Consider the following 11,110-nt stretch of genomic DNA (forward strand, 5'->3'; position numbering starts at 1 on the left):
TCTACCCTGACAATACTTGAAACAGATGGTGGTGACTCAGAGATCAGACTATCCCTACACTTGTATGATTTAAAAGATAAAGTTGAATAAATTAACGTGTGTTGAATATTTTGCCTTTTTTCAATCATCGCAGAGGGGAAAGGAGGCTTGAGGTTAGAACAGACTACATTCTACAACCGTTTTATTAACTGATCATTTTCTAGACCACCTCACACAATTTCAGCTACAACAGGAGTCACGGTTTGTTTCCTTTCACAGGGAGAGTAATTTGAACCAGCTTCCACAGCAAAAATTGGTTTGGCTGTGATGGAGAAACTGCTCTGAACAAGGCTCACAGCCGATAAGGCGGTGGCAGCGATCCTGGGTGAAACAGGTACTAAGCAATGGCTTAAATTCCTGTTACACTCAGCAGAGAATTCAGACAGCATTCACAGCCAGCAGCCAATGATCGCCCCGCTAGGGACCATCACCTACACACGAAGACCCAGCTGCATAAAACCTGCATGTAACAGTAACACAGATTAGATCAAGCTATCCACGAAATGCAGCTGGCAGACGCTGCCATCCATGTACCGCACTACCGACACATGGCCCACATGTGTGATCATGCCTGTTATAAGGCCACAAGAGCCAGCTTGTTGCAGGCTCTAACTAAAGCCATAGGAGGGGACTGGAATTTCCTCACGACATTCTTGGCCTGCTGCCTGAAGCCATAATTACTGTTCCCATGGCAAAGATCCTGGCTTGATCACAAATCACTTCTATGCAGGCGGCCTCTATCACACTCCAGCAAGCCCCATTTTAAAAATTAACTTCTCAAATGCCACAGAACTGTACTTTTCCTGGAAGCATCATCTTTCAAGAAAAGCTTAACTTAACCAAGAAGCCAGAAGATTATTCAGCACCTAAAATATTCTGGGACTTTTTCAATCACTAAAACGCAACTTCACTTAAAGAACAGTGACATTTCATCATTCATACTCTTTCTAAGGCCATACTTCCTTCCTTTTCAGACAGCAAAGAAACTATGGGAAGAAACAAGTCTTAAATCATGTGTTTCTAATCTGCAGGACATTCCAGAAAGCTGCGCATGAAAAGCCCCATCCCAGAACTGTAATGAGCTTCCTACACAAATTCACACGCTTTACAAGAAGACTCTGAAGACCAGGGTACATGTGAAGCCCAAAAACGGCTTCAATAATTACCACCCTGATTACAAACGAGAACATTGAGCAGTGCAGCGCAGCATTCAAGCAGTAAGCCATGAGAACATCTGGGGACTTCTTGAATTACAGAACCTAAACGTAACAAAGACCTCAGAACTGTTAATAGAAATGGATGTGAGTATCCTTAATATGTAAATCAAGCCTGTGAGAAGATCCAAAACAGAAGTGCCTGCACCCTGCCTATTACACAGCAGAGCAAACCAACACACACTTTCACAGAGCCCTCAGATTCAAAGTTGGACTTACCAACATGAAGGCTGACAGCAGGAAGACAACCTAGAGGCCTCTCTAAATCATCTTTGACAATTTGCTCAGCAGTGTTCGAAGTTCCAGGGACCTTTCTTGCTTGTCTGAGACTTCTCCAACCTCAGGACACTCCAGTTACAATGGCAGAACACAGTCAAAGCACTTTTGGCAGGACACGAGCTGGCTTTGGGGACTGTCATGGAGCACGGTTCCTGCCTTCTTCGTATGCACGTGGCAATAAGTTTACACCTCAGATTAAAGACAGTTTTCCAGCTCAAACCTTCCTGTCCAGCCGAAGAACTCAGCCAGCAAGCACAGCTTCCAGAACAGACACTAAAAGGAGTCCTGTGCCTGCCTGAATCTTGTCTCTATGAAAATGCGTTAAAGCCAGCAGATCACAAAACTGCAGCTCCACAGCATCCTTGTAAGTTAGTAAGCAATTATAAAGAACATCTGCTTTGGAACACGGGGAAACCAGTGAATCCTTGAAGAGATTCCAGCAATGCCCTGGGGATCACACAAATGCTGAGGGATGAACAGCGCTCCATCATTGTAGTTATTCCAGTAAAGACTGAAATGCTTCCGTGATATCACAAAAACCTCCTTCTGCAGTGCCTTCACACCATTTTTTGGCAAACCGAAGGGAGGCAGTTTGAAGTAGAAGCAACCCACAAATGGAACTGCAATATTTTAGAAGAGTGGCAGCCAAGGAGTGCCCAGAGGGCACACTGGGTTACACTGACCAGAGGGAAGTGTTTTCAAGCAGCAACTGACAACCTATTTGATCACACGGTGTTTTGAACCACAGAGGCCTGTATTTCTCCCCACAAAAAAGCACTGCAGTCAAACACTCAGGAGTATAGAGGCAGCAGAGAACGGGGAAGCTGTCTGGACGCAGCAGACCTGCACAGTCCTGGGCAGAAGAGAAGCCTTCGCTTTGCTCCCTTCTCTCGCAGAAAGGATTCTGACTGACCTAAGCAAACCCACACCACACACAACACGTTACACCATAGCATTAATGGATGCACATCTATTACATGACCCACACTGGCACATCAGTATCTTATTTAAATTCAATCAGGCCATGTGGCTACGTTGAAAGTAACTTCAAAACTTACCTTCATCAAGATGAGTCAACTTGCCTTTTTGCTTCTGCTGCTATTTAAATTTTGATTCAAACTTTCCCAAAATCTGCCTCATCTGATCTGACCCCATTTTTGATGCCAGCTGTTGTCCTACTCACTCCATTGTACAATTGGCATAACTATAGTCACAGACCTGTCCTGTGCTGGAAGAGTGAAAGCACTGGGATGGATTTCTCCCAGCCCTCATTTTAGATGGCTGACTGCCCTGCACTGCGACCGAAACCGCCCCCGCAGCCGGGAGTGCCGAGCCTGCAATGCCACATCCTGAAGCTTTTCAAGATTCACCAGACTACAATTACAGTTGCAGAAGCTTCCCAGTCAAGTTTAGTTGTGTAAAACTACTTCTTAAAGCTGCAGATTATGCATTGGTGAAACCCCTCAAGGGGACTTTTAACTGGATTAATGAGTTGACCAGAGTATACTGCATCAAACTGCTCTTCAGTGGTCAAGGAATGACTTAGCCCACCTTTCACAGTGGCTATGGACTGTTAGCTAACATTACTGCCCAGGCTCAGGCCTTTCCTCTGCCTGTGACAGCAAACCAAACTCCTTCTACCAGACCACAGTCTCAGTAAGAACCGGACACTATACTAGCGCTATCATTAATTCAAATTTCAGAATCTCAAACAAGGAAATGTTGTTACGTGTAACCTTTCCCCTGCAGCCATTCAACAGAGACCCTTCCTGTGTTTAACAGCTCCAAAAACCATGCCTTGGCTTAACACTCACACCCAGTTCCATACTCCCAACGCAACACAACTACCTGCTGTCTAGGAACAAACTCTAGCATTCCTGCTTCACTTGCACAGGCCAGAAGGAGTTCACACCACACAAGCCCTGCTCTATTTCTTATCAGTCCTACCATACATGGCACCGCTTCAGCCTGTTCAAGCTGCCCCACACAACTCCATTTCTCAGTTCCTAAGGAAGACTCTACCGACACACAGCTGGGACAACTGGAAATGCTGTTGATGAGCACCATGCGGGTCATTCACACACCACTGCCTAATAAAAAACTCGCAGGGCTGAACTTGCTGTAATCCTGATCCCAGAGTATTAGCTACAATGTTCATGAAGGGAACTGAAAACCCTTTCATACATGAAGGAGTGCCAGTCCATCCTGCACATTCCAGTTCAGCATTTCACAGGAATAAGCTTTCATCCCACGAACACAACGGCCTGTTACCACGCGCGGCAGATAAGTAGGCTCCTGTCAGCACTTTGAGTTTCAGGGCTAAGTCTGCACTTTCAAAACCCGAGACTAGAAGGGTAAAGGTCATATTTACTGTACTCACAAGAGATAAAAATCAACAGCCCGACACTCATTTTTTTGTGGCAGAAGAATTTTTGACATATAACTGACCAGGAATTCACATACAAAGGAAATTGAGTTCTCAAAAGAAACAGGACCAATTTCTCCATTGACAAGCATCGTCTAGCACACAAATAACAAGCATGGCTTGACATTTTAGTAAGGGAAAGGGCTGCTTCTAAAGGCAATAAAGTTCTAACGGTTGATAATCAATGTCAAAATGCCAAGAGCTAAATGCTGAGCCATAATAAAAGTTTTAAATGCACATGAAACTAAATTACCTTCCGGTTAAAACCAATTTACATGGCACCAGAAACGACCCCTTAAAGCTGAAGACCTACATTTGGTGAGGCTAAAACTAGGTCAGATGCTGAGCAGTGTAAAAAGAGAGAAAAAGTGAGAAGTGCCTACCTTTGTACCAACTGTTATATCTTGGACAATGCTGTAGAAAAAAGAAAGAAAAGGATTAAAAAAGTTAGATAGGTTTGCCACAAATATCCAGCATAGTTTACAGCAGTAAGAAAAAAAGCAAGTTGAGGTGCACAGTTGTCGCTGCGAGTGAGCCAAGGACAGTTCATACAAAGAAAAATTACTAGATGGTGATGGTGGAGACCCAAGACCCAGCAGCGCCAGAAAACTGCAGCTCTCCCGCACTTCCTACCGCAGAGCTCCCTCCTCCTGCAAGGGAACCTAGGGGGCCAAAACCAAACAGCCCACAGTCACTACAGCCTTACATTCTTCGTGGGAAGGCAACACTACGCAAACACCTCTGACTCAACCAAGAGTAAAAGGGCCAAGAGCCAACTCCATCACTAATATCCACTTCCACGATTCTTAGCACCCTTCGATCCAACGTGCAACCTCTGCGAGGTTGTGAAGAGGCATTCTCTAGCAAAACTATTGAGTCAATAGTGCCAACAAGCAATGCTTGAGCTCCGGTGGCGGCCGGCGCGCACCATGCCGAGCCGGGCTGTGTTCTCAGCCAAGGTAGCACCTGCAGCTGTGCCCCAGCCACGCTGACACCACTGGGGCAAGAGCGGCACCAGCCTGGCAACCAAAAAGAACGAGAGTTAAAGATGCAGGCAGCTCTCAGGCTGGGGCACGCCATGACACAAGACCTCTCAATTGGTTCTTTCCTTGGGAAAAAAATATAGTAGTTTTCCCTAACAGAGATCTGAAAGAAAGAACTATTGAATTCTACCATATATGCTTAAACCCCCTAAATGAAGCTTCCCAATTAACTTAACACAGATAATAGCAAGAGCTGTACCTCAAGCAAATCATACAAGGTCTTGTCAGCACTGACTGTTATGAACCACAACACGCAACTACCCAGAGCATTATTGCATTGGTGGAACCAGCACAACTTGGTGTTGTACCTGGTTAACCTTCTCAAGGATCACAGCACCTACATGTTACCCTTCCAGACAGGCTAAGGATTGCAGTTTTAACCTGTGTCCTTTTTTATGAACTCCAAGCCGCCATAAAACAGAAACGCACACCTGGACAGAAACGACGGTTTCAGATGGACACAAACACAGCCCTGCCCATTTCTGCTCCTCTCAAACAGCCACCCACAACTGCAGAGTGAAGGATCCAGAAGCAGCCGGCAAACAGACCAGCAGCAGCCTTAAGGAAACACGGCAGAGGAGAAGGGCAAGGCAGTCATTCTTAAAAGAGCAATGTGAAATCTGAAGTACTCCTTCTACAAAGAGATTTAATGCTAGCATTTACTGCTCCTTCCTTCCTGATCCTCCTACAACATTCAGGAGCTTTTCAGGGGAATAAACACTGCTCAGTTGTACAAAGCCATTCGCGTTCCACCAGCTCCACAACTAAGCAGGAACAGGCATGAGCCAGCTCATCTCCTCGTACTTCCCCTTCAAAACCACCCTGCCATGTCATCACAACCCAGCAATCCACAGCCCAAGCCACAGCCTGATCCAACGGCTGCTGCTAGCAAGCCACGCAATAGTTCCTTTCTTCCAAGTGAACGACTTCAAGAACACTCGGTATGGGAATGCCACGGTCTGCAGCCCCCCGTGTCTGCTCACTAGTGAGGACAGATGGGTTTCACCACGTTTTGAGGACCAGCAGTAATGAACTAATTAAACCCATCTGCACTTATTAAAGAATCCTAGTAATTCTATTAAATTACTAAATATCCTAAAAGCACACGTTTACCCAGTTAAAATCCATATGTTAACCCAAGGTTCAAAACTTTAACAGTGTTATTTCCAGAATAGCATAAGAAAAATGGGGAATCTCCCAAGTTTCCAGGCCTCTCGAACTCACCCTAAGCAATTCTCTCGCTTCCTGTTCCTCCTGCGGGCCTCACGCACAGGAAATGTTTTACATAAAGTAGCCTTAACAGGGCCCAGCGTTTGAAATGATCCAACAGGAGAAGCTGCTTTATTTGCTTAGAAAGATCAATTCTTGGAATGTCACTGTAACCCATTTGATATTAAACACCACACGGAACCAGCACCCTCAGTACATAATGATTTTTATTTAAGAAATGTGCAATGCACTTCCAGTTCGTGCACCCCGCCTCAACAAATCATCGTATCTTAAGCTTCCTTCTCTTGTCCTAAATCAACCTGAAGAGATTAAAACTTTTTTCCAAACAAACAGGCAATAAAGCCTTGCAGAAAAAGCACTTCTTACATGGTCTAGGATAATTCCTACACAATAAAGGAAAAAAAAATAGGCAGCGTCAGTAAAACCTTTGGGTCATTTTCCAAAGCAGCATTCCCCATCCGAACCCCTTGCGTGTTTTAACAAAGCAACTTATTCAAACAGGATCATTTGAACAGCACAGCTATAGATTGTTTGAAGCAGGAGAAGGCGACGGAAGCAGCCAGAGAAGCCACTCACTGCCAGCTCGGCAGAAACTACACCCATTTTCAGAAGCCCTCAAAGTTTCAGCAGAAGCTTTCACACGGTAAAACAGAAAAGGCACCAAGATCTTCATAAGGTAACAGATAACTAAGACTCATTCATTATATTCAAATTTCTATTTCAAATTAACAACTATTTTAACATATACAGTAAATCAGCTTTCCTAGAAACTATGGTGAGGACAGCCAATAAACTGATTTTTGCCACTCAAACATACGGATCTCCCATACTGAAAGCTTTTCTTTAAACACTACTCAACATTAACAACTCATTAAAAGAAGCAAAGCAACCTGAACTGTGCCCACGACTGTAAAAATTGTAAAATACGTGATTTTTTAATGGGCTTTTTAGATGAAAACAACCCTGAGATGCCACTTTTTCCGTGTGCAGAAGCTGTGACTACGCTTCATTCCGTGCGGATGGGTGCTCCGCAGCAAAAGGAGAGGAGACTTTAACTTGGGCTTCCTCCTGCTTCAGGTTCTGGGAAAACAAACTGTTCACCCAGAGACCTCCACAAGTATCTTAACTGTAAGAAAGAATAAAACCAGATCCCTAAAAAATATGCCATAGGAGACAAGAGAAATACGGAGACCTTTAAAGAGCTGCCTTGGTAAAACACCAGTTTTGAAGCAAATGCTTCTGAAGGAAGAGACTGGACGAGTTAACGACTATAAAAAACTCAACACCGCCCGAGAGGAAAGAGCTGCGCTCCAGAAAACACCAGGAATCCAGCAGTCATGGCGTAAAGTTTTATCCTGAGAGAGTTCCGAGGGGGACAATGGAGGCAGCAGGAGCAGGGCAGCAGCCCCACTGGGGCCGTACCTATGGCTCGCAGGTAGCTCCGGGTGGCTCCCGGGAACGGCAGCAGGATTGGGGCTGCCTGGGAACGGCTCCTTAGGGAAACCCGGCCAGGGCTTCCCACATCAACCCACCCGGGCCAGCGGGAGTGCTAGACAATGGCCCGCCATGAATCAGCTGCAAGCTTCCCCACCCCTGCCAGGTAGGGCCCCCCCTCCTTCCTTCGCATTCCACGTCCTCCCCCCTCGCCAGGCAGGACGCACTCTGCTCTCCCTCCGTGCCACACAGGGGCCTCCACTCAGCACCCCACGCCCCCTCCCCTTTGCCCCTCGTGTCCCCCCGCCTCCACGTGCCCCCCACACCGGGTAGGGTTCCCCCTGCCATTCACACTCCCTTCACTGCAAGAAGCATCCAACCCCCCAGGTGCCCCCCCCTGCACTGTGCTACACCCCTCAGCCCCTCCCCACCAGGTAGGAGCCCCCACCTTGTACCCCACGTTCTCACCCCCCGCGCCCCCCTCGTTCGCCTTCCCCCTCCAACCTTTCCTCCACCCCTTTACCTACACTCCCACACATTCCTCTTTCCCCAGGCAGCCCCCCCCCCCCCGCACCCCATGCTCCCCTCACCAGACAGAGCCCCCCAATACCCCACACTCTCTCCTCTAGGCGCACCCCCAGCACCCCTGCCGCCCCCTCCCCGCATCCAAAACGTTTTCTTTACCCTAGGCAGGGCCCCACCTACACCCCACACCCCCCTCCTCCAAGTGGGTGTCCCCCCCCGCCGAGGCCCACACCACCAACCCCAAGCAGACACACACCCCCCCCCCCCCCGTACTCGCAGGGCCCCTTCCCCTTTCCCAAATCCCTCCCCACGTGGCCCCCCTACACTCCACACGTTCCCCTTCTCCCCGCACCCCACAATCCCCTTCCCCAAGTAGGAGGCGCCCCCGCACCCCACAACCCCTTGCATCAGATAGGATCCCCCCCGCACCCCACAACCCCCTCCCCCAGGCAGGAGCCCCTCCCTCCCGTACCCCACACGTTCCGCTTGCCCTGGCAGGGGACCCTCCACACACCACACCCCCTCCTCCTCCAGGCACGAACCCCCCCAGCCCCTTCCCTCAAGTAGGAGGCACCCCCGCACCCCACACCCCCTCCTCCATCAGGTAGGACCCCCCCCCCCCCAATCCTCCTCCCCCAGGCAGGAGCCCCTCCCACCCCCGCACCCCACAACCCCTTCCACTAGGCAGGAGCTGCACCCCACACTCCCCTTCCCCCCCAGGCAGCCCCCCCATCCCCGCATCCCACACATTCCTCTTCCCCAGGCAGACACCCCCACCCCCCCCGTCTCCACACGAGGCGCCGCGTCAGGGGCTCCGTTTGAGCACCACCCCCTCTCAGGGCCCAGCGGGTCCTGAGCCTCCCCCGTGCCCCCTCACACCCCACCCCCGTCTCGAGGGTCCGGGAAACGCTGCTCGATGTGTCGCGGCCCCGGAGCGGGCGGTGGCGGGGTGGGGGGGGAAACTCACCCGTCCATTGCACACGGAGGAGACCCGTCGGGAAGGGAGTGGAGGCGCCGGAATAGCAGGAACGAACCCAACAGCTCCGTGTTATAGACTCACAAAATGGCGGCGCCGCCCGGCCCGCCTCGCCCGCGCCCGCTGCCCATTGGCTGCCGCGGCTGTCAGAGTGATGAGTGGGCGGGGACTTCCCGCCTCCGCGGAGCCCCTTCTCGAAGCCCATTGGCTGTCGCAGGGCGTGTGGGCGTGGCCAATAATTCGGGGGCGTGGCCAAGCGCTGGGGCGCGGCGCCATTCGGTAGGCGAAGGGAGACGGCTAGGAGGAGCCATCTTGAGAGCGGGAACGAGGCCTAAATGCCACACGGATCCGCCATCTTGATTGGGGGCAGGGCGTGGGAGAACCGCATTGGGGCGCCATCTTGGGTACGGGCAAAGGGACCTCGATGTGCCCATTGTGTTGTGACCAGCGGGAGCCGCCCGGACGCCGCCGCCGCCATCTTGGTTACGGGCAGAGAAGCCGCGTGCTCCTGTCGTGGCCACCTCGAGGGAGGGAGAGCGCTCTCCTCGCCGAAATTGGGTTAATTATTTAATCTGGGGATTTGCTCCTTCCCTGGAGGTGTTCAAGGCCAGTCTGGATGGGGGTTTGAACAACCTGATCCAGTGGGAGGTGTCCCTGCCCGTGGCAGAGGGGGAACTGGATGGGCTTTGAGGTCTCTTCCAACCCAAACCGTTCTGTAATTCCATGATTCTCAGATTCCCGTGGCACTAGACGAACCAGTGATGTTTCATATCTCATTGGAGATACAGACAGCAGGATCAAGGGCACCCTCAGCGAGGTTGCAGAGGACACTGAGCTGAGTGGTGCCAGCGCCGCACCAGGAGGATGCGACAGCGTCCAGGGGGGCCTGGACAGGCTGGGGGAGTGGGGCTGTGTGACCCTCAATCCTTCACCTGGGTCAGGGCAAGCTGCAGTTTCCATACAGGCTTGAGAGCAGCCCTGGAGAGAAGGAGGAGAAGCTCAATTTGAGCCAACAATGTGCGCTCGCAGCCCAGAAACCAACCGTGCCCTGGGCTGCATCCAGAGCAGAGGGACCAGCAGGGAGGGAGGGGATTCTGCCCCTCTGCTCCGCTCTGTGAGACCCACCTGGAGCCCTGTGACCAGTTCTGGAGTCCTCAGCACAGGGAGGACATGGAGCTGTTGGAGCGAGTCCAGAGGAGGTCGTGGAGATGATCCGAGGGCTGGAGAACCTCCTGTATGAGGCCAGGCTGAGAGAGTTGGGGTTGTTCAGCCTGGAGAAGAGAAGGCTGCAGGGAGACCTTAGAGCAGCTTCCAGTCCTGAAACAGGCTCCAGGAAAGCTGGGGAGGGACTTTTTATAAGGGTCTGTAGTGATAGGATGAAGGGGAATGGGTTTAAATTGGAAGGGGGAAGATTTAGGTTTGACACTAGGAAGAAATTCTTCATAATGAGAGTGAGGAGGCCCTGGCCCAGGTTGCCCAGAGCAGTGGTGGCTGCCCCATCCCTGGAGGGGTTCAAGGCCAGGCTGGATGGGGCTTGGAGCCCCTGATCCAGTGGGAGGTGTCCCTGCCCATGGCAGGGGGTGGAACTGGATGGGCTTTGAGTTCCCTTCCAACCCAAGCCATTCCATGATTCTATGAAAGCCCCTAATAATAAAGGGGATAAGCAAGGCTGACTTTGTTCCCACCCAGGATTCAGCGTGCAAGGGCCAGAATCCTGCTGGAGGCCAAGCAGATCTTCGGATCTCACTCCTATCCACCAGGATATTGCTGGTGTGTCCCCACTAACATCACTCTTCAAAGCAGTTTGCATCCATAGATGAAAAGCCACATGTCTCTGTTTAAATATAGACAATATTTGCTCGCTGGGAATTCTACGTGCAATTACTCATTTTCTTTGCCTCGCTTGTCATAATCCTATCTGTTGACTGCAGCACGAGAATTAATT

The 11,110-nt window shown here is 50.4% G+C and overlaps 1 protein-coding gene across 3 annotated transcripts in view; it reads right to left on the reverse strand.

Moving 5' to 3' along the window:
• PTBP1 (polypyrimidine tract binding protein 1) overlaps positions 1 to 9,283 on the reverse strand; it is a 31,421-nt gene extending 22,138 nt beyond the window's left edge. For 2 of the 3 annotated variants that reach the window (XM_069878107.1, XM_069878106.1), the window contains exons 1-2: positions 9,157 to 9,283; positions 4,341 to 4,371 (exon numbers count right to left, since the gene is read on the reverse strand). In XM_069878107.1, coding sequence (XP_069734208.1) covers positions 4,341 to 4,371; positions 9,157 to 9,164 — 39 coding nt within the window. In that variant the 5' untranslated portion in view covers positions 9,165 to 9,283. The remainder of the gene's footprint in view (positions 1 to 4,340; positions 4,372 to 9,156) is intronic. The other variant, XM_069878108.1, reaches the window with a different exon arrangement.
• Positions 9,284 to 11,110: the final 1,827 nt, after the last annotated feature.

This window comes from Phaenicophaeus curvirostris, chromosome 28 (assembly GCF_032191515.1).
Source record: "Phaenicophaeus curvirostris isolate KB17595 chromosome 28, BPBGC_Pcur_1.0, whole genome shotgun sequence".
Classification (NCBI taxonomy): domain Eukaryota; kingdom Metazoa; phylum Chordata; class Aves; order Cuculiformes; family Cuculidae; genus Phaenicophaeus; species Phaenicophaeus curvirostris.